The sequence below is a fragment of the Podarcis filfolensis genome (genome assembly GCF_964270895.1).
Source record: "Podarcis filfolensis genome assembly, chromosome: 9".
NCBI lineage: Eukaryota > Metazoa > Chordata > Lepidosauria > Squamata > Lacertidae > Podarcis > Podarcis filfolensis.
In genome coordinates this window covers 1,732,460-1,756,213 of record NC_139610.1, presented here as the reverse complement: position 1 = coordinate 1,756,213, position 23,754 = coordinate 1,732,460, and the positions used below count along the sequence as shown (strand labels likewise).

Genomic DNA, 23,754 nt, shown 5'->3' with positions numbered 1-23,754 from the left:
GGACCTCTGGGGAGGAAAGATGGTGGACTGGTCATCGACTGCTTATACAGAGATGAAATGTATTGATTAAGAAACCAAGGTATACCAAAACTCCCTTTTGAGATAAGGGAGTTCTGGGATAAACCTCACATGTCTTCAGAAGGAGACATTCATCATGCCAGAGACAGAAGTTTTCCAGGGGTGGAGGAACATCTCAAGGAAGGAACATTCACCAATCCCATGCACCACACAATGGCCCTTAAATTAGGGCGTCAGGTCAGCAAACCTCATTCTTTTAACTATTTCTGAGACTAGAAGTGGGACGCGGGTGGCGCTGTGGTCTAAACCACTGAGCTTCTTGGGCTTGCCGATCAGAAGGTTGGCAGTTCAAATCCCCGCGATGGGGTGAGCTCCTGTTGCTCGATCCCAGCTCCTGCCAACCTAGCAGTTCGAAAACACGTCAAAGTGCAAGTAGATAAATAGGTACCGCTCTGGCGGGAAGGTAAACGGCATTTCTGTGTGCTGCTCTGGTTCGCTAGAAGCGGCTTAGACATGCTGGCCACATGACCTGTACGCCGGCTCCCTTGGCCTATAGAGTGAGATGAGCGCCACAACCCCAGTCGTTCGTGACTGGACCTAACAGTCAGGGGTCCCTTTACCTTTAAGACTAGAAGTAAATACTAATTGGATTTTCTATCTGTCAGTTAATTAGCACCAAAGAACAGGTGGGCTGCTGGGGGCTGAAAAAACACCTGTTAACAGGCTAGAAAATAAACCAAAAGGTTTAAATTAATTACTGGCGACTTCGAAAGAATACAACTATTCTTTGAGAGAATAGTTGCCCGAGACTATCGGGCACGGCACTGACATCAAACAGGGCATTTACTGAGCCTGCCCCGCCTTCCTCTGCCCATCCCCCGATGCCGCCTGGTTGTTCAGGTTGGCAGATTCAGAGATCATTCGAGCAGACTTGAGCTGGCGCATGATGCTACAAGAACTTCGTCTGCTACAAGAACCTTTTCCCCCCCTTTCCCCCTCCCCCCTTCCTTTGCCATTTGTTTTAGTCCTTTGTTTCATGATAATATTTAAGTTTTTGCTTGCTTACTGTGAGATGCTTGATTGTTGTTCTCCTGTTATTTAGGTGTTTTTTCTTCCTTTATGTACGTTATATGGTAGTTCTGTTTAGCTGTGGAATGTTTTGGGGGTTATTTTTTAATTTTATTAATTGGTTTGTCTAATATTATAATAGTAGGCTGATAAAGAACATAATAGTTTCATATAATCAGAGAGGTAGCTGAGCTTAGCTGGCTTGTTCTACTCGACTAATTAGAATTATCGAGTTGTTGATACTATAAGTAGAACAACTAGGCTAGGAAAGAATAACACCAATTGCCATCAATGGAGGCTAGTATGAGGCTTGGGATTGCTACCGTGGAGGGGCGAGGGAGGTATGGGGGGGGCAGATGTTATCGGTGAAGGGGACCGAGATACGGATATGCTCGTACCCCTTCCAATCTGTGCCCCATCCCGAGGGACGAGGGTAGGGTGTCACTGGTGCTGTGCAATGCCAAGTCTATAGGCAACAAAACCGCCACCCTGCAAGATTTCTTCATCTCGCAGGGGGTCAACCTGGCTTGTGTGACGGAGATCTGGGTGCGCGAAGGGGAAACAGTTACCTTACGAGAGATGGCGCCCCTGGGTTTCTCTGTCCTCCACCAGTCGCGGACTGTGGGCCGGGGGGGGAGGGGTGGCATTATTAATCTGGGAAGATTGTTCTTTCAGGGCTCTACCATCGCCATCGATCCCCGGCATTGAATGTGTTGGCCTAGTGTGGGGCTCTGAGGTGAGCTTGGCTGTCTGGCTGGCGTACCGGCCACCTAGCGCACCAGCAGCCACCCTGTCAGGCCTGCTGGAGGCGGTGGCTGGCTGGGCCTTGGAGTTCCCTAACCTATTGGTATTGGGGGACTTCAACATCCATGCTGATGCCACGCCCTCCTCACAGGCTCTGGACCTGGTGTCTTCCATGGCGACACTAGGGCTCTCCCAGTTTGTTTCGGGCCCCACACATCAAGCAGGCCACACGCTGGATTTGATCTTTGGCATTGGTATAGATGTGATCATGTCTCCTTCGATGAAGGTGCCATGGTCTGATCACTACGCTCTGAAAGCCAGGATTGACTTTCCACCCCCACCCTGCTTAGGTGGCGAGCCGATTTGGGCTTGCCCGCAGAGGCTGATGGATCCTGATAGATTCCATCAAGCCTTGCGGGACCTTGGTCCCCTTGGCGACTCATTGACTGAGCTTGTTGAGGGCTGGAATACCCAGCTCCTGGCAGCCATCGATGAGATCACACCTAAGCACCCTCTGCGACCCCGCAGAAACCGGGCTCCCTGGTTTACTGAGGAGCTCTGGAAAATGAAGCGGGACCTCAGATGGCTAGAGCGAGTATGGCAGGGTGCCCGCGACGGAGCCTCAAGAACATCTTATAGGGTTTTTATGAAAACCTACGAGATGGCAGTGAAGGCCGCTAAGAAGTCTTACTTCTCGGCCTCCATTGCATCCGCTATCTCTCCTGGTGCAATTATTTAGTATAATTAGGTCTATGACGTCCCTGGAGGGACAGCCAAATTTAAATAACAATTTGACACACAGCTGTGAGGCATTTGCGAGCTTTTTTGCGGAGAAGGTCCTGTTGCTCCGCCATGACCTCCCTGCCAATTTGGATACAATAACGAAACTGGAGGCCCCTCGACTGTCCTCGGGTCCAGTATTCGACCACTTTGACCGGATATCCCCAGCCGATGTGGACAGATTCCTCCGAGCTGGAAAGCCCACCACCAGTCCTTTTGACTCGTGCCTGTCCTGTCTGATTAGAGCGTGTCCAGATGAGGTGCGGGGCCCCCTGGGGGATATCATCAATTTGTCCCTTGGCACCAGGACATTCCCAGGGGAATTGAAGGAGGCAGCGGTGTGCCCGCTCTTAAAGAAAGCATCATTAGATCCCTTAGATCTATCCAATTACCGCCCGGTTTCGAATCTTCCATTCCTGGGTAAGGTGATTGAGAGAGCGGTTGCTGAACAGCTTGGTAGGTTTCTGGATGAAACATCGGCTCTGGATCCATTCCAGTCCGGCTTCCGCGCTGGTCATGGGACTGAGACGGCTCTGGTCGCCCTAACATGATCTCCGCAGGCAGCTGGATCAAGGCGGGTCGGGGCTGCTGATTCTTCTAGACCTGTCAGCAGCCTTCGACATGGTTGATCACAAACTCCTGGACCACCGCCTTGCCAACGTGGGGATCCAGGGCACAGTCCTTCAATGGCTGCGCTCGTTTCTCTCTGGTCGGGGACAGAGGGTGGCGCTTGGGGGGGAATTGTCATCGCACCACTCCTTGGTGTGTGGAGTGCCTCAGGGTGCAATACTCTCCCCGATGCTTTTCAACATCTTTATGCACCCCCTCGCCCAGCTGGTCCTGAGTTTTGGGTTGGGAGATGCCATCAGTATGCTGATGACACCCAACTCTATCTGTTGATGGATGGCCATCCTGACTCGGCCCCAGACACACTGATCAGATGTTTGGAAGCTGTGGCTAGATGGTTACGGGGAAGCCGGTTGAAGTTAAATCCTTCCAAGACAGAGGTCCTTTGGTTGGGTTGGGACGATATGGGATTGGGGGGGGGGCAACTCCCATCTCTTGCGGGGGCGTAATTAGTGCCAGCACCGTCCGTTAAGAGTTTGGGTGTAATCTTCGACACCTCCCTTTCCATGGAGGTGCAGATTGCAGCTATAACAAAGGCGGCATTTTTCCATCTCCGCCAAGCTAAGTAGTTGGCTCCTTATCTCTCTCGCCCTGACCTAGCCACTGTGATCCACACGACGGTCACCTCCAGACTGGATTATTGTAACTCGCTCTACGTGGGGCTGCCCTTGAGACTGACCCAGAAACTCCAGCGGGTGCAGAATTCTGCAGTGAGACTCCTTACTGGGTCCTCGCTGCGAAATCACATTCACTCAGTGCTATACCAGCTGCACTGGCTCTCGGTGGAGTACAGGATCAGGTTTAAGGTGCTGGTTTTAACCTTTAAAGCCCTATACGGCCTAGGACCCTCGTACCTACGGGACCGCCTCTCCTGGTACGTCCCACAGAGGAACTTACAATCTTCAAACAAAAAAATCTTGGAGGTCCCAGGCCACCGAGAGGTTAGGCTGGCCTCAACCAGAGCCAGGGCTTTCTCGGCTGTGGCTCCGATCTGGTGGAATGCTCTGCCACAAGAGACTAGGGCCCTGCGGGACTTGACATCTTTTCACAGGGCCTGCAAGACAGCTGTTCCACCAAGCCTTTGGCCAGGGCACAGCCTGACTCCCTCCTTTGGCAATCTTCACAGAACTCTAGCCCAATGGTTGCAATCAATTTGATTTGAATTAATTTTATTGTTGTTAGCCGCCCTGAGCCTGGCTTCGGCTGGGGAGGGCAGGATATAAATAAAAAATAATTTATTATTATTATTAACTGATAAAATAGCTCTGAATCTGCTTTAAATTTTCAATTTATACAGCCTATAAATCTCTGTCTTGTACGTGCTGTGTTGGCTGCGAAAATGAAACAGAGGTTCTTAAGAGGAAGCAATGTGCAAGCAGAGACAAGTTCCTGGAAGTGGAACTGTTATGTACTGAGTTGAATAGGATCCAAACTGCAGCAGTCTGATTGGTCCTAGAACAATAGGATCCAAAAGGCAGCAGTCTGATTGGTCCTAGAACAATAGGATTCAGAATGCAGCAGTCTGATTGGTCCTAGAACAATGCAGCAGTATGATTGGTTGACAGGAACCACCCAATCATGCTCCAGATAGAAGTGAATCCACAACCTGATTGGCTTACAGTAGAATTCCGGAATTAGCCAATCATGTGCAGCCCATTGTGTAAATAATGTATATAAAGCAGATACTTTGAGGGGGCTTTCATTCATTCCTCCTCACCACTATGAGCTGAATAAAGAGCATGAAATCACTTTGCGACTCTGAGTATATTTCAGGAACTTCTCCCAAGGGGGAGCTTAGCAGAACCCAATGTGGCAAAGCCAACACCAGATGCTTCTCCAATCGTTGATATCCTACAAAGCCTCCCAGATGAACAGCTGGCAGAGTTAAGATCCGAGGTGCGCAGAACTTTAAGAGAAGTTAGATCTGATCTCTGTCAGACTACAGAATGCACAGGAGCTGTGGGGAAAGATGCGGATTGACTTCTGCCTGAGCATGGGACAGCAGCAGGAGTTGGAGTGGATGGGAGGATGGAAACAGGAGAAAGGAAGGGGTTTAAGAAGCAATCGGAGATGGCAGAGATGAGGCAGAGAGAGAAAGGGCCGAGGGCAGAAACTGAAGCAAACACGGAAGAAAAAGCCTCTAAGCTCTCAGTGATTGGTTTGGAAAAAGAATGGAAGAAGGATTTTTCCTTTTTTCTTTAAATCAGGATAAAGCAGGACCAACAGGAAATGGGACTGGAATATAAGGAACTGACTATGGTTTAATGAAGACACAAGCAAATAAGTACAGACTATTACACTATTAAGATTTGTTAGAGAACCTGGGGAGAAATTCATCATATTGGACCACAGAAGGACTATTTTGGTCATATAATAATAACTGAAGAGCTACTTTTGGGCTTTTTGAGTGGAAAACGGCAAATCTGAGATGCCTGGGGGACTGGAGACTGAGAAAACAACACCTAGCAGACTGAGAAAAGGCTGGATATTAATGCAGCTAGATGGTATCCTGGCATACTTTGAATATTTTGCATAATTGTCATATACATAATCAGCAGCAGAGAGAATCAGAAGATCCTCTTTTCTTTCCTTTTGTTTCTCTTCTTATTTTGTCTTTCCGTTTTCTTTAATTCTTGTTTTCTCTCAGTTAAGTCTATCTATATTTATGCTTCGTTTTTTGAAGTTTCCTATCTTGGATTGATGAAGATGCTTCCAGGAAGGTGATGGATGATAGAGAGGATCTCTCAGGGTGGGAGACTGGGGGAAGAGGGGGAAGCTCCCAGGTGAGAGCTGGGATGGCTCACTCTTCTGTGTGTGGAATAAGGGTTACGATATAATTGTAATAGTGGACCTGGTTTTTATTTTATTTATTTTTAGTTTTCTTCTTCTCTTCTTTTTTATTTTCTTCTTTTGCTTATTCTTGCTTCTGTCCTAGTTATCTTCTTTAGATTAGTTTGGCTTTTAATGTATTGTATGTTGAAAACTCTTAATAGAATTGATTTAAAAAAAACCAACTGGGCACCTTCCTTTCAAGATGGTGATTCAGACTGCATTTCTGCACTGCTCAGCTGTCTCACACCTGGGTGAAGATGTCAAGCATTCAATCCCCTACATTTACTAACTCTGGAACTTATGCGGGGGGGGGGGATCTGGCACCAAGGAATTATGGGGGAATCTGCCCCCCCCATTCATAACAGGGACTTTAACCATCATAACTGCAATGAAAATCTGTACTGGCCCGCCTTTCTTGTGATGCAAATTTGGCTTTGAAAAAAGCTTCTACCAAAAGCAACAGAAATTCCCCCCCCCCCAACAAAACCTAACTGCTTTACTGTGGTCTTTCTAAAATGCAGGTGCCTGTAATTAAATAAATAAAAACATGATTGCAATGTGCAAGAGACACCGTGGACATTCTGTGCACTGTTTCTTACGGTTAGTTGTTTCTGTACCTGCCCAGCCCCACGTCAGGTGACTTATGTAGCAAGTGCAAGCATTTGGTAAGAAGGAAATGCCTTTTTTTTTAAAAAAAGGCTGCTAAACAGGAAATCTAACTTTCCACCTTTATGACGATCTACTTTCCGTGCTGTATTCTTTGAAAGTAATCTTTCCGTTTTCGCTGTGGTGGTCTGACTTCTCTGACATCCCGCTGGCAGGGGAAGGGCCATGGTTCAGGGGTAGAGCATTTATTTTGTATACAGAAGGTCCCAGATTCATTCCCCGGCATCTCCAGGTAGCTCCGGGAGAGACCCTGAAACCCTCGATGACCACAGTCAGTCAGTGGAGACCATGCTGTGTTATGCAAACTAGCAGGTCTGTCTTGGTGTAGGTGCCTTTCTGTGTTCCTCTCTGCTGCTCCCAAGTCCTTCCAATAGCTGTGCTGGCTACGGCTCCTGGAGATGAGCCAGTGCGGGTCAGGTATAGGCACATGGCGGATATCCTGTGGAACTCGCTCCCACAGGAGGCAGGGATGGACATGTTCATGGAGAAGAGGGCTATTAATGGCTACTCAGACAGCAATGCTTCTGCATGCCTGTTGCTGGAAGCCACAGGAGGGGAGGGGGCTGCTGTGCTTAAGTCCTGCTTGTGGGTTTCCACGGGGGGCATCCGGCTGACCACATTGAGAACAGGATGCTGAACTAGATGGGCCCCCCTTCTGGGCCTGATCCAGAAGGCTCTTCTCATGTTCTTATGAGTTAAGGCAGGAATAGGTAAACTCGGCCCTCCAGATGTTTTGAGACTACAGTTCCCATCACCCCTGACCACTGTTAGCTAGGGGTGATGGGAGTTGTAGTCCCAAAACATCTGGAGGGCCAAGTTTGCCTATGCCTGGTAAAGGACCGCTGGATGGTTAAGTCCAGTCAAAGGCAACTATGGGGTGTGGCGCTCATCTCGCTTCAGACTGAGGAAGCCAGTGTTTGCCCACAGACAGCTTTCTGGGTCATGTGACCAGCAGGACTAAACTGCTTCTGGCACAATGGGACACCGTGATGAGTGGCAGAACACACGGAAATGCCATTTACCTTCCTGCCGCAGTGGTACCTATTCATCTACTTGCACTGGTGTGCTTTCAAACTGCTAGGTTGGCAGGAGCTGGGACAGAGCAACAGGAGCTCACCACCATCATGGGAATTTGAACTGCCAACCTTCTGATCAACAAGCCCAAGTGGCTCAGTGGTTTAGACCACAACACCACCCGCTTCCTATATGTTCTTATGACCCTGTGCTAATTAGCCCATTATCTGACTTGTTGCAATACAGTTTTTCATCTTCCTGTATTCTAAAATCCAGTGTAATTTCCCTGGTGGGAAAACCTGACAGTGGCTGAGCCCTGTCTTGAATCTGATGATTCAAAGGCCGCCTCAGAAGGGGACGGGCAACGTGGCTGTGACCAGCAGCTGCTCCCTCCAGCAGCCTGTTCCAGAAGGCTCAGAGCCCTCCAGGCTGTCCGTCTCCAGCCGTGTGGCAGAACACTCGAGAGATGGCGAACACAACTGTAGGTTTGCTTATTCAGTTATGGGGGGGGGGGTTGAAAAAAGATGCTCTGAAAGGCATTTTACACCATGGTGCAATCCGTTTTCTTTTTAAATGTTGGCTGGGAAATATCCACTGTGCTACTCTACCGGTGTGTTGTCATTGTATCTATAGCACAAAATCTGGAAACGGCAGCACAAATCCTACATATGTTTATTCAGAAGCAGGTCCTGTGAATTCCCTGGCGCTTCCTCTCAGGGAAATGTGCTTAGTGCAGGATGGTGGCTGCTGGAGACACAGCCTTACCTTTGGTGGCCCCCTCTCTAGGGATCTTTTCCACCAGGAGGCCTGGAAGGTGTCTCCCCCCCCCCCATCCTTTTGGAGACAAGTTAGGATGTATTCCATTTTTTAAAGAAAGCCTTAAAGGAAGAGTTGTATTCCCCACCCACACCAGTTGCTGCTGGGCCACTTGATATGCTTAGAATATATATATATATATATATATATATAGAGAGAGAGAGAGAGAGAGAGAGAGAGAGAGAGTTTTTAAACTTTTTCCCCCCCTTTTCTTACAGCCAGCTGCCTTATGTGTTAATTTTGTGACTGTGACATACTATCTCTTTAGGCTAATTGGGTCATTGCACGACCTGACTTTTCTCCTGTGCTTCAGCGAAGTTGGAAAGCTTTGTCTCTACTTTTAAGAAGGGTGGGCATGTGTGGCAGGTCAGACTAGGCTAGGGAGACCCAGGTTCAAATCTCCACTCATCCACAAGTCATAGGGCCAAACAAGAAGCGACATTAAAAGTGATAGGGCATTTAACGGGCATTTTTAAAAAATGTATTTTTATTGAAGATTTTCTTGGTTTACAAAAGTATGTGCATTTATTTTCAAGTAACATTTTTACAGACCAGTTTCATTTGTTGAGACATTAGTGTTACATTAGGAAGAAAAGGGGAAAAGAGGTGGAGGGGGAGAAGATGGGTGGGGGTGGGGTCAGGTGGCGATGTTTCTATTTTACTTAATGTATGTGTGGGGTTTTGTGTCAACGTCGCTTGTGCAGGTTCTCTGCTATTCACTTGTGTTCCTTTGGTGGTGAGAAAGGTTGGGGATGGCCTAGGGTGTGGTTTTCCATTTGTGATTGGCTGTGGTGAGCTTTGTCTTCATGTGTGAGTGGGGTGGGTGGGTGTTTTGGATCAGGTTAGCCAGATTGATTTGTATGCTGTTGATGGATTCTTGTTGTTGTCTTGTTGAGCTGTGTATGTGATAAAGGGGAGCCATACCGGGGTGAAGGCGTCTTCTTCTATTTGTCCCTGTGTCAGTTTCAGTTTATTTGTTAATTTTTTTAGTAAGGCTGTTTCTCATATGGCTGTTGTCCAGAATAGTTGGATTTTGGGACATTCCCACCACATGTGGATGTATGTGCCTGTGGAGGTGCACCCTCTCCAGCATTTGGTGAGGTTCCTACGCATATTAGCGCTAATTTTCTTGTTGTTAGGTACCAGCTGTAGGTGAGTTTCAGAGTGAGTTCTTCCGTTTTCGTTGATATGGATTTAAAGGGGGGTTTAGACCATATTCTGGTCCACTGAGTGGGGTTAATCCTATGGGGTTAATCCTATGTCATCCTCCCATTGTTTTTTGATTGCATCTAGGGGGTTCGTGGTATTTTGGAGTAGTATTTTGTATATTTTGTATATGGCGGATACCAACCCTTTGCCATGTTCCTTTGTTGTTAGGAAGAGGTTTTCAAAGGTTGTCAGAGGCCTAGTTGCTGCTGATTTTACTGCTGGATTATTTAAGAGGGCATGTAATTGGTGATGTGTTAACCAGGGCATTTAGGAGTCTTCTAGTTTGTCCTGTATTTCTTGTGTTGACAAAGGTTTCTTATTTTTATATAAGTCTATTAGGCGATAAAAGTCTTTGGCTTGCCAGGTTTTTATCTGGAGGTTTTGTGCTATGTGGTGCAATAATGGGCGGTGCGCCAGGAGAATTAGTGGGGTTGGCGATAGTTTGTCTATTTCTGCTTTCCATGCTTTGAGCGTGGTCTGTGTGTACCTGTTAAGTGTTGTCGGAATTTTCCTTAGTTTGTTTGGGAGGAGAGGGTATGCTGTGGCGCAGGTATTTTCAATTGTGTCCCTCTCTAGGTGTATCCATTGTTTTGTCTCTTTAATGGGCATTTTTTTAAAAAGGAAATAGGCACCATGGGAGGCCCACGCAGGATTAGGAGTAAGGTGGGCAAAGAGGAAGAGTTTCACCTCTCTCCCTACAGTAATCCCAATAAATCCCTTCCTTGCTGCCTTTTGCAAATGGAGGAAATCTCCCGCTGGGGGCAGTGGAAACGGTTGAACTCCTTCTCCTTTTCAACCATACATCCCATCCCATCCCATGTGTGTTTGTATCCTGCAGCAGCTGTTTCTGTATTTTTAGACCTGTAAGGTCATGTAAGATTGTCTGGGGAAATTTCCACCCCTGGAAGTGATTATTTGCTTTTGGGTCACCCCAGGAACAAGCGCCTTTGCCCCAAACCCCTTCACCTGCCAGTGGTGGTTCATGGCGGATGGTGGCTGTGGAAGCTCAGACCTGGGTCTGCCCCAAGAGACCGTCAAGATTGGTCTCTGGCCTCTTCAGCAGCCTCAGCTTTTGCTGCTAGAGTCAGTCAGGGCCCTCCCAGGCCAGGTGGAAAAGGCTGCCAAGCCGGGAGCAGTTCTGCCAGGACTCACACCCAAGAGCATCCGTATTCTCTTGCCTGCGTGACACTGCTACCCCCAGGGAGGTGGATGAAACCTACTGGGACACACAGAGTGCTACACTTGATGAAGCGTAGAACATCAGTTGTGAATTTGCATCATGATACTGATTCATTTTATTTAATTCCTCTGTTTCAAGCCAAAAGAATCCCCTTGGCTACTTGCATAAAACAACACAGTACAACCACATTTGTAAAGATGCCTCCATGCTCTCTTGGCACATGGCGTAGCTCTGGGGTGCAGCATGATCACATCTTCAGCCCACCCCTTAGAACCACCTCTGCTCAAGCATCCCCAGCCTCCTGGACCTTTGCTGCCCCCCCCAAGCTCTCTGCCTTCCTTGCATTCTATCTATGTATTTTTTTATTTCATGAAATTTATATACTGTTTGATTGCAGAAAAAACCCTCAAAACGGCTTACGAAAAAGATGAATCAATAAAATGATCAGTAAAAAATTTACAACCATAATTTAAAACTACAGTAAGTTAAAACGACAGTAAAATAGACCAAAACAAATTAAATTCATCTGAAACTTTTAAACTTGCATTTAACTTGTGGCATTTCAACTGCTGGCCTTCAACCGTTTATGGCTGGAATTGTGCAAGTTAAACATGCATGAGATGTGATTTTTCTTTGCTCTGTCCTCCTTTTCCCCAGGGCGGTGGGTCTTTTCATTGTCCAGAGCACCAAGGGAGCAACCAAGGGCAGCGCTGGGTGAGCTGCTGAGCGATAGCAACTTGCATTGGAAATGACTGTGCAGCGCTAAGATCCCCCACCTGATCTAGACTGACTAATCTAGTTGTTTATGTGGTGAGAATGGTTTTAGCTAATTGGAATTCATAATTTCCATTTCCTAGTGTAAAGAATTCACTGTCCATGCTGGGTACGATGCACTTCTACAACGACTGCTGGATGGGAGGAAGATGTGCAAGGATGTGGAGGACCTCATCAAACAAAGGTAACTTAAAAGGGTAATTAAGAAGGAACACTGGCTGCCCTGCCCCCTGCCCCTGTCGGGGCGCTGGGCGCACCGTGGACCAAGATGGAGCAGGCTTGCTTTCTGTTGCTCCAGAGGAGACGACCCAAACCAATAGATTCAAATTGTAAGGAAGGAGATTCCAGCTAAACATTAGGAAGAACTTGCCGGTGGTAACCTTCATTCAATGGTGGGACGGACACCCTCAGAGGGTGGTGGTGGTGGACTAGATGACCCTTGGGATTTCTTCCAGCTCTGTGGTGGGTAGTAGTGGGACACTCTGTCCCTCCTGCAGCAGCTCACTTGGTTTCTGGGCTGGCTGCAGAGAGACCTCTTCCTTCCTGGCCAGCTCAGAAGCAGAGCAAGTTGCTGGAGAAAGGACAGACTAAGAAGTTCCTCCTCCACCTGCTGTTCCTTGCTGAAAAGGGAGGAAGGGGGGAGAGAGAGAGAGAGAGAGAGAGAGAGAGAGAGAGAGAGAGAGAGAGAGAGAGAGAGGGGGAGTTGCAAACAAGCAAAGACACTGAGCTGGAGAGATCTAGTGTGGGGTAGAGATTAAAAGTGCCAGACCAGGACCTGGGAGGCCAGAGTTCAAATCCCCACTCAGCCAGTGAGAAAACATGCAACAGTAATTTAACAGTACTGTACATCCAGCTCCCAGTTAGGTTTTGGGATGAATTCAAGGTGCTAGTCCTTCTGGTGCAAATCTATGAGTGCACTACCATCTCTGGCAGAGGGCCACAGTGAAACCTCCCTCACAGGGAAGGGAAGAAGGGAAAGAAAATGGGGAAGCAGGGAGCCACATACGTTGCCTTGCACTCCTCTGAGTGGGGATGAAAGTTGATATCTGTGCTTGCTGAAACAATGCCATCCTTCAAAATGTTCACTTCTTTGAATTTCCTAGCACATTTCTTGGCTGAAGTAGTAAGTCCAGGGGCTAAGTGTTGTTAAAGAGGAACGTGCAAACATGCATTGTATTAGGTGAGAGCTGCTTGGCAAAAATGTGGATATTAGGCAAAACTGCAGAGAAATGTAAGTATGCATTAGGAAAAATTCACGCTAAGATGCTGATGAATTATGAAAATTGTGAATTTTTCCTAATGCATATTTATATACTTGGAAGAGAAGAGAATAATGGAAGCCTGGTGGCCAGTGGCACATATAGATCCTCATCCTGTTCTCACAGCGGCTGAGCAGATGTGCCAAAGTGAAACCCACAACCAGGACTGGAGCACAAGAGCCCTGTCTCCCCTCCTGCGGTTTCCAGCATTGCTGCCTCTGACTGTGGAGGCAGAGCAGAGCCATCCTGGCTAGCAGCCCTTGATCGCCTTCTCCTCCATGAACTTGTCCAATCCTCTCTAAAGCCATCCCAGCTGGTGGCCCTCCCTGTCTCCTGGCGGAGGGAGGGAGTTTCATAGTGTAACTATGTGCTGCCTGAAGAAGTCTTTCAGCTTCCCAACATTCAGCTTCAGGAAAGCAGTGTGGTCTCCCCACCCAGTGCTCCCTTCTGTCCCCCCCCCACCTTTGTAGGAGCACAGCCCCTGAGAGTAAAATGGGCTCTCCCAGTGTCCTGCTAATGAATCATTATACACTCACAAGTGACACAGACCCCTGTCATCTCTCCAGAGCTATTTTAAAACATGTGAGCAAAGTTTTCTTTCTCCTGGTGGAAACAGTGGCTTCGCATAGGCGCCAGAGTGGTTAACCTGCTGAGGGTGGAGGCAGAGTGAGAAGCGCAGGTGGGTTTGAGTGGCTCTGGGCCCCTGGAACTAATTTGGGGGTGGCTCACTTGGCTGGTTTAAGGGATGCCTTCCCCCATCATCCTTCTGGTTCCTCCCGACTGGAGCTGTTGGGAGCTGTCATCTAAAATATACGGGAGGCATTAGGGGGTTTTTTGGGTGACCTCCAGGACATGAAGCTGGTCAAATGAGGCGACGCTGTGGGACGGTGAAGGGGTGAGGCCAGCCTCCTTAACCTGGTGACCTCCATGTTTTGGACCACAGTTCCCATCAACCCTAGCCAGAATGGCCAATGGCCAGGGGTGATGGGAATTGTAGTCCACTGTACAACATCTGGATGGTGCCGGGATGGAGAAGGTGAGGGGGGATGGGTCATTTTCAGTTTCTCTCAATTTCTCATTTTCTCAGTTAAATTTGATTCAGATTCTACATTATGTGGCCATAGACCTGAAAAAGCATAACAAACAATCACACAAGTAAAATAAGCAAACGACTGTTTAGCTGGCTTGCTCCTCCCCAAGCCGTTACAATTGTGCAGACACTCTCCTCTGACTGCCATGACATGCAAAACATACGGTGATTGTTTGGGTTTCTAAGTTCTAAGTCCAGAGGTAAAAAAGAGAGCTGTCACCAGGCAAAGGGGAACATGGCAATTTTGTGATGTGGACACGTGACCTTGCTTTGCAGTCTGCCTTCAGTGCTGTTTGGGTTTGTAATTCCTGCTAGCCCTGGGCACAAGAAAAGAATGAAAGAAAGAAATGTATTACGGTCTCAGACCAGATTCACAAGAAAAGAATGCCACCATGAATTTGCGTAGACATGTGGGACTTGGCAGTGCATTGGATTAGGAAATGTTGCCATGCAACCAGCTGTGGCTTTGCATCTCTGTCCTGCCATCGCATCCACGACGGAAAACTATTTCTTTGAGCATATGAACTGAATTCCTTTGATGTGGGAGAGACTGCTGTTTCTTAGGCTTTCTCTGCAAACTGGGAATATTAGTGACTTGCTTCTTCAGGGTTGCTGTGAAGATGACCAAGACAACACAATGTTGCTTGAGCTATTAGAATTGTTTCCATGGCCTTGGAACTTTTATTATTTTGCACCTCCCTTGTGACAGATTTTGTTCCTCCAATAGTTCTAACAAGAAATTGCAATTGTCAGAGAAAAGCAACTCAATCACCATCTAGCACTATCAGTGACTGTGATGTGTCACTTTGCCGTGCAACTGTTGCACAGTGCTCACATCACAAGGCTCATGTCCGCTGCATGTCTTTAATTCTGCAAAGGGCGAGCCTTTTGCAGCTGTGCAGCACAACTGCCCATGTGGCCTTTTTGGAAAATCCCACCTACTTCTCCCTCCCAGCATCAGTTCTTAATTATTGCAAGAATCCCATTCAGTTTTGTCTTCATTTATGGGGGTGCACCTGCCCCTTTCCAATACTGGCTTGCACCACCTCCCTTTTCTTACTTTGATAGGCTTGTTGTTTTTTTTAATGATATTTATTAAAGTTTAACAATTACAGAAAAAAGAAAAGCAGACAATAATAACAAAAAAGATTACAATACTTCAAAAATAAAAGAAAATACAATACTAAGAAGAAAAAAGAGAAAGAAAAAAAAAACAAAACCCACAAACAGTACAGCTAAGCAATAAGAGTGAAAAAAAAACATTTAAAAACACTAACATCCAGTATTTTCATATCTTTATCTTTCATTTACTTGTTTCCTTGACTTCCTCACGCCTCCCTTTTTGTATTCTAATTCAATTAGTTGTTTCAGCAAGTCCTTTCCCTCTTTCTCAGATTTTGTTCCATAATTTATCTTAACGCAATTTAACCTTAAATTTTACACTTTGACCCATTAACAATCCATTTTTACTTAATTCTTTATAACCTTTCTGTTAAAACCATGTAAATTCATTCCAGCGTCTTTCTAACATTCATTAATTTTACAATGTTTTTTTAAATATACTTTAAATTTTTTCCAATCTTCTTCCATCGACTCTTCTCCCTGGTCTCGGATTCTGCCAGTCATTTCCGCCATTTCCATGTAGTTCATCAGTTTCATCTGCCATTCTTCCCTGGTGGGTAGATCGTGCGTCTTTCAGTACTTTGCAATAAGTATTCTTGCTGCTGTTGTGGCATACATAAAAAAAGTTCTATCTTTCTTTGGCACCAATTGGCCAACCATGCCCAGAAGCAAGGCCTCTGGTTTCTTCAGAAAGGTATATTTAAATACCTTTTTCATTTCATTATAGATCATCTCCCAGAATGCCTTAATCTTTGGGCATGTCCACCAAAGGTGAAAAAATGTACCTTCTGTCTCCTTACATTTCCAGCATTTATTATCAGGCAAATGGTAAATTTTTGCAAGCTTGACTGGTGTTATGTACCACCTATAGATCATTTTCATTAAATTCTCTTTTAAGGCATTGCATGCCGTAAATTTCATACCAGTGGTCCATAACTGGTAACAGTAACAGTAACAGTAACAGTAACAGTAACAGTGATAGGCTTGTTTTTAATGTACCCAAATAGTGACCAGTACAAGGCCTGTGAGAGCAAGAGACCCCAAAATATATGGGCGTTGGTACTCTTTGAACTTCAAATAATGAAGTTTTTTCTTCTCTTTTTGCAGGGCACAAGCAGAAGAGCGGTATGGGAAGGAGCTGGTTCAAATTGCTCGGAAGGCAGGAGGCCAAACAGAAATCAAGTAAGTCCTTTTGAATGTAACATGATAGCAATGACTGCAAAGTACCGTATTTTTTGCCCTATAGGACGCACTTTCCCCCTCCAAAAATGAAGGGGAAATGTGTGTGCGTCCTATGGGGCGAATGCAGGCTTTCGCTGAAGCCTGGAGAGCAAGAGGTGTCGGTGCGCACTGACCCCTCTCCCTCTCCACGCTTCAGGAAGCTATCCGCAAGCCTTGCGCGCACGGCGGGAGGTCCCGCCGGGCGCGCAAGGCTTGGGGCGGCAGCCAGCAGCCCGAAGCATGGGGCGGGGTGCAGAGCACTCCCCGTGCTTCGGGCTGCTGGGGGGGGGAATAATTTTTTTTATTCATTTCCCCTCCAAAAAACGAGGTGCGTCCTATGGGCCAGTGCGCCTTATAGGGCGGAAAATATGGTACCTCTGATTTTAATTAATAGTGGTTACACAATCAGTGGTTACACAAACAAGGTGCAAAATTTTGATGATTATGTGACTTTTTCACACCAATGTACAGTATTGTCATAGATTTGGGAGGGGGATCGCCTACCTAAACCCTAGAAATTAATAAATGGTAGGATTTGGATCATTTGGGGTGTAAAGGGAGAAATAACAGCTGCAGAGGAATTCCTGGCCAGCCTCTGCCAAGCAGGGGCCATTAAGGAACAATAGAGGGCCATGGAGGCCACTGGTAATGCACTGTCCTCCCTTCTTGCCCTGAGGTGTGAACAGAGACTGGGAGCTTGGAAGGTTGCCAGGGTAACTGGGTGTGAGATGACAGGAAAAGAGCTTTTAGTAGGGTGTTCAGGGAAAAAGAATAGGAGAAGAAAGACTGGGCTCCATCTTTGGGTAGGCTGGCTGCAGGCTGGCTGGCTGGGGGAGATGCCTTGGACTGCAGGACTGCACTGCTCTGAGGGAGAAGCCCCTCTTGAGATGACCCTGCTGTGAGATCTGCACTTCCTCCATGCAGACTGAAGCTGTAAATAGGTGAATAAACCCTATTTCTTAAAGACTCCAAGGGCTTATGGGGGGAAGCTGTATGTATTGCAGTGGACACCCCACTTATGTGCATGGGTCCCCGAAATGCTACCCCTGCATAAGTGGCGAGTCGCTTGTACATTATTATTAGTTAAATGACATATCAAATATTAAATGACATACATGTCAAGCTTACATATCTAGGTAGGCTTGACTAAACAAGAACATTTTGCCAAAAACATCCTCAATCCATCCTCATTTGAGGCATGGTCCCAGTTCAAGGACACATGCCAGCTGGGTAAAAGCCTAGGGATCGGGGCCAGTAGAGGAGCGGGTGGTCTGGGGAGCGGGCATGCCCAGCGGAGAGTCCTGAGGGCTACACAGAAAGACCAGGAGGTTCTCCACCGAATATCCAGGGTCTCCTTTGCTTGTCTTCTGCCCCCTTGAAGCAAAGGTGCCTTGGCTCAAACTCACACGGTCAGCACAGTGGTACCTTGGTTTATGAACTTAATCCACTCCGGAAGTCTGTTCTTAAACCAAGGCATGCTTTCCCATAGCAGTGGGGGATTCAGTTTACATATGGAACACAATCAACAGGAAGTGAAACATGTTCTTATTCCAAGGCAAAGTTCACAAACCAAAACACCTACTTCCGGGTTTGCAGCGTTCTTAATCCAAGTTGTTCATAAACTAAGCTGTTCTTAAACCAAGGTACCACTGTAACTTGTAATTACGCTTTGTCACAACATGTGTTCATGAATTCCCATGTGCAAAATCAGAAAAGGTAGCCAAGCCTTTTGGAGTGTCACAACTGTGCTGAAGTCCTTAAGAAATGCAATCAGAATGCAAAACCCAGTACATGTTAGAAGTTCTGACTCATGTTAGCAGGAAAAATAGCTATGCTTTGTAGAGACTTCCTGTGTTAGGCTTTATATAGAATCATAGTTGCAGATGGAGGAGCAAAAATGTACTCTTGAGCCAGCTAGTGCATTTCCTGTTTGTTGCAAAGAAATCCTGGGGAGAAATCGATTCAGTTTGCACTCAAAGGTGAAGTTACCAAATACGATTTCTGTTCTCATCCTGAAGCAAAGTTCTTAACCTGAGGTAATATTTCTGGGTTAGCGGAGTCTGTAACCTGAAGCGTCTGCGACCTGAGGTACCACTGTATGTACTTTCTGGAATAAGAGAAGAGCTGAAGCACAGCCATCCCTTGGAATTAGCAGACCTCTGAAGTCTGCAGTGCAGTTCTCTAGCCAAGGAGTGTGAATGAGAATGAGAATGATTTTACTTGTACCCGCCCGTCTGACTGGGTTGCCCCAGCCTTTCTGGATGACTTCCAACAAGTATAAAAGCATTATAAATGCATATACTAGGGTGAAGTGTGTATAAAATGCACATATTAGAGAAAATGACATACCAAAATGCATTGTGTTAGGCAAAATTGCATACAAAAAAGTGTATATTAGGAAAAAATTGCGCTAAAATGTTGATGAATTTTCAGGATGACTCTTTTTTTTATTGCAAACTGGTCTGGAAAACTGAACTTAAATACAGAAAAAAAGAAAGTGAAATTGGCAGATTTGACCATCCCTGGTTGCACATCTGATCCCTGCAATGTCTGGCTTAAGCATTATGCACTTATCCACGGGAAGCCATAACTAAGTGTGCCTGTCCTATTCCCTCTGTTGAGCTTGTGTAATATTCCTGCAGATGAGCATAGAAGGCGGGGTGCTCTCACAACACAAGCTGATTTGAATGTAATGCCAAGCCAAAACATAGAAGCAAAGAATTGTAGTGTTGGGAGGGGCATAAAGGGCCATCTTCTCCTACCCCCCCCCCCACATGCATTGCAGGAATCACAGCTAATTTGGCTTAATGTGAACATGCAGAGTGTACAGGTTTCTGGAGATGAGCTTCTGGTTTTTCCTGCTCCAGATTCTTCCTTTCCAGCTATTGGTAGAATCTGGTGCTTTTAGCATTTTGCACCTTTTTTCCTCTTGCCCTACAGCAACAGAAAATAGAGCCAAATTCAAAATGCACTTACAGTTGGAAAGGAAGAATCGAGAGTTGCAGGCGCATCTTGAAGCAGAGCCACACCTTCAAAGGAAGACTCACCCGACAGCATATGACATCAGGCGATTGACAAGTGGGCATTCTGAAAGGCCTTGAGTTAGCTTTATTGCCATTTTTTTCTGGAGACAAGGCAAAACATTATATACCAGGACTTAATCCTGTTTTTGCTTGTGGCTGATTGTATAGAAATTGTGCAACACAGGAGATATTATACACTGAGTTTCAGGGTTGGTGGAACAGTGTTGGGGCTTTGGCTATACAGAAAAGGTGACTTAGCATATTAGACTGGATAGGGAAGATCTAGGAAATCTTTTACTGTTAGCTGGTACCCTTCCATGTCATATCTAACTCAACAGGAGGGACAGGTTCTTCTTCCAGACTCTCACTGTGATCTGCCATAATTCCTAACCAATTTTGGCCTTCAGCTTGATTCTCTGGTGGTTCCCCTTTTATTCTCCCGCTCACTTAGGAGGGACCTTATGGCCCCCTCTCTCTGGCGTCTGCTGCCTGAATCGGCAGGCAAAGCCAGCCCCAGTTTCAGAAAAGCCAGAGTCAGTTCCTGTTAAGAGGATGGGTCTTTAGAGAGAAGTTGATTATATTTCCCTAGGCAACTGGGAAACAAACAGTCCCCAAAGAGTGAGTGACGTTGTTCAACATCTTCAATGTTCACTTCCTGTCTTTCAAATGGGGAGGTTTCGGTATCTATCTTCCCTGCAATTGCACTCTGCAAAAGTATGAAGATTCAGTCTTGCAAGGAGAAATGGCACGGAGAATGCAGAAAGGGCGAGGGTAACAGGGCTCATGGATGTGCTCTAAGACTTCTGCAATCAGTCTGCGGCCTGGGGCATCAAGTCTCCTGTAGCTTCTGCTCTGACTCCAAAACAGATGTCCAGAACGTACAGATCTTTATCATGTTTTTAAAAAGCACCTTCCCCTCCTCTTCACACTTCATGGTTTGGGTAGCTATAGTTCCTTTAACAGCTTAGCATAATCTCACATCTATTTCGTTTGCACACATCTACTGCATTAGCAGACTCCTGTTTGTGCTGCATCACATGTCACATAGAGGAGGGAGAAAGGTTGTTTTCTGCTGCTCCAGAGAAGCGGACACGGAGCAATGGATCCAAACTACAAGAAAGAAGATTCCACCTAAACATTAGGAAGAACTTCCTGACAGTAAGAGCTGTTTGACAGTGGAATTTGCTGCCAAGGAGTGTGGTGGAGTCTCCTTCTTTGGAGGTCTTTAAGCAGAGGCTTGACAACCATATGTCAGGAGTGCTCTGATGGTGTTTCCTGCTTGGCAGGGGGTTGGACTCGATGGCCCTTGTGGTCTCTTCCAACTCTATGATTCTATGAGATTCTTGCAAAACCTTACAGATGGAAGAAATTAGGAATGTCATTCATAAAACAAGTACTGAGAAAGTGCTGGGGACAAGATTTATTTTCTGCAGAATGGTATGAAACTCATCCAGATCTTTTGACCTCTAAGCTTCTCTGTGTTTAACAAAAAGGCTTTGGATTAGGCACTTTGTCTCTTTCAATGTATGGTGCTTATAGTCCTACTAAATCGAAGCCTGGCCAAGACCACACCAACTGTGTAAATTATAGATATTGAAATACAGTGGTACCTCAGGTTACAAGCACTTCGGGTTACAAAGTCCGCTAACCCAGAAGTAGTACCTTGGGTTACAAACTTTGCCCCAGGATGAGAACAGAAATTGTGCGGCAGCAGGAGGCCACATTAGCTAAAGCGCGCCTCAGGTTAAGAACGGTTTTGGGTTAAGAATGGACCTCTGGAATGAATTACGTTCGTAACCCGAGGTACCACTGTACTAACCGTGATTTTAGCTAGTAGAGCTCAGGCAGTAACGCACAGGGATCAAGTGGGTTTTATGTAGCATAATCAGGCACTGATCACCTAACACTGGTAACTGATCTGGTGGCCTTAAACAATAACAGAATGGATCCAGCTGCACCTCTTTCCTTAGATGCTGAAAAAGCATTTGACAAAGTATATTAGGAGGTTATGTTTATTACTTTGGAAAAAGGTGGATTTCCTAAAGAATTTATGAAGTTGTCTTGAACTGGATGGATGCGGGGAGGAACAAGCTGGGGAGCCCCCAAGGGAGGAAGGCTCAGAGCCTGGGGGTGAGATGACAATGAGAGGAAGAAGACTGGGAGGAGGAGGTGTCGGAAGCTGAAAATGTCACAGGGCTTAATGAGCAGGGGGAGTCTGGGGCAGAAAGAAGTCCAGACTGAGGCAGAAGCTGAAACAGGAGAGGAGGCAGGCCACAAAGCAGAGATGAGTCCGGCTGGGGGAAAGGCATGTGACAAACTCCCCAGAACCAGGATGTCGATTTATTATTATTTATTAGTAGACTTGGAACATCCATATTGGTATTAATCAAAATATTTAATCATGTTGATAGAATTTCAGGGTATACAATTAATTTGTCAAAATTTAAATTAATGCCAATGGGCATTAATACCCTAATTGGCCATTTTGTTGGTGACCAGATGTAACATATCTAGGCATTTTAGTTCCGATAGATATTTCTCAAATGATTAAAATGATTTTGGACCAGATGTTTAAGGAGATTACTAGTGATTTGGAAATATGTGCACTACTTAAATTTAATAGTTGGGATAAGGTTAATACACTGCACTACAGTTCCCAGTGACCCCTCCTTAGGGCCTCTCCCCTCAGAAGTGGTGGGAGACTTTCCTACCTTCCTCTTCCTCTCATCCCCTCTGCCTCCTGGCAACCTTTGCTCAGCAGACAAAGAGCTGCTGGCGCTGCCATTGGTCCAACTTGAAGGCTGTGGCACAGCCAGAGGGGCGGCTGGGCAAGCGAGGAGGCGCTAGGCAGGCGGTGGCGGCGGCAGCCCTCAGCTCCACCTGGAAGTGGTCCAAGGCCCCTTGGTTGGAGAAGCGCTGTCCAGAGGACTTAAGGAGTCTTAAGCAGAAGGTGGAACGATGCCACAAGAGGGCGGCCAAGAAACATCGTCATGGACTCTATTATGGGCTACCTGTTCTCGTTTGAAGGAAGCCGGAGAAGCGAGGGAAAATTAAGATATAGGAGTTCAATGACCAGTAATTGGCTCGGATTTCTTTTCAGGCACTAAAAAAGGCAGATCCATTATCACAGTTGCTTTTGTAACATTCCAGCACACTGATACGGATCAGAAAATTGCTATGCGCACACACAAATCCCAGTAAAAATGATAAGAAATGGAGCTGTTTGGAGATAACAGTAAGTAAGGTTGGATTGATAAGAAAGGCACATAAAGCTCAAAGGAATCTTTAGCTCACTGCTCCACTAAGCATTTAATTGCTTTCGCCAACTCTTTCTCTTTCTCCCTCTCTATAAATGCTAGTGATTTATACTGAATATAGTTAGCTTTTAGGTTAGGACAGTTAGCAGATAGGTAGAAAATTTGTTCCTGGGGTTATAAGATATTCTGAAATCAATTTCACACATCTTTTCTCTGTGAGTTGGTCTACAGTATCTGTCTGACTTGTGGTTGCTGCGTGTGTAGACATTAAGAGGCTTGATCAGGTTGTGGAATCATGGAATTATAGAGTTGGAAGGGACTCCAAGGGTCATCTAGTCCAAGCCCTGCAATGCTGGAATCTCAGCTAAAGGTCTCACAAAAGATATGCCTCTCAATGGCTAAAGGTAAAGGTAAAGGGACCCCTGACGGATAAGTCCAGTCATGGCCGACTCTGGGGTTGCAGCGCTCATCTTGCTTTACTGGCCGAGGGAGCCAGCGTACAGCTTCCGGGTCATGTAGCCAGCATGACTGGTGAACCAGAGCAGCACACGGAAATCCCGTTTACCTTCCCACCAGAGTGGTACCTATTTATCTACTTGCACTTTGAGGTGCTTTTGAACTGCTAGGTTGGCAGGAGCAGGGACCGAGCAACGGGAGCTCACCCCGTCGCGGGGATTTGAACCACCGACTTTCCGATTGGCAATCCTTAGGCTCAGTGGTTTAGACCACAGTGCCACCCGTGTCATGGCTACTAGCCATGAAAAGGATGTTCTACCTCCACTGCTAGAGACAGCCGGCCTCTGAATACCCCATGGAGGCTGGCCAAAGTCACTCTGCCTCCAGCCAGCCCTCATCTGCCTGGCCTTGCAGAACTTGGCAGGGAGGAGGAGAGGGCAAAACTAGAGTTAGCTGGCTCTGCTTGCCCTAGGCTCTGGCGCCACCTTCTGTTGGGGTCCCAGCTTGCTGCCTACCAGTCCCGGAAAGCACCAGCCACCATTGTGAGCTCCAGTTGCTGGGAATCGCAAGCGGGGAGAAAGTGAGTCTGTTGCGCTCA

At 46.5% G+C, this 23,754-nt stretch overlaps 2 protein-coding genes across 3 annotated transcripts in view; both read left to right on the top strand.

The window, feature by feature from the left end:
- RCN2 (reticulocalbin 2) overlaps positions 1-23,754 on the top strand; it is an 810,887-nt gene that overhangs the window by 27,412 nt on the left and 759,721 nt on the right. The gene's annotated exons all lie outside the window — the stretch shown is intronic.
- PSTPIP1 (proline-serine-threonine phosphatase interacting protein 1) overlaps positions 1-23,754 on the top strand; it is a 44,083-nt gene that overhangs the window by 2,190 nt on the left and 18,139 nt on the right. The window contains exons 1-3 of one of the 2 annotated variants that reach the window (XM_083630673.1): positions 8,201-8,230; positions 11,812-11,912; positions 16,307-16,381. In XM_083630673.1, coding sequence (XP_083486799.1) covers positions 8,216-8,230; positions 11,812-11,912; positions 16,307-16,381 — 191 coding nt within the window. In that variant the 5' untranslated portion in view covers positions 8,201-8,215. Of the gene's footprint in view, positions 1-8,200; positions 8,231-11,811; positions 11,913-16,306; positions 16,382-23,754 lie in introns of those variants that run through there. The other variant, XM_083630672.1, reaches the window with a different exon arrangement.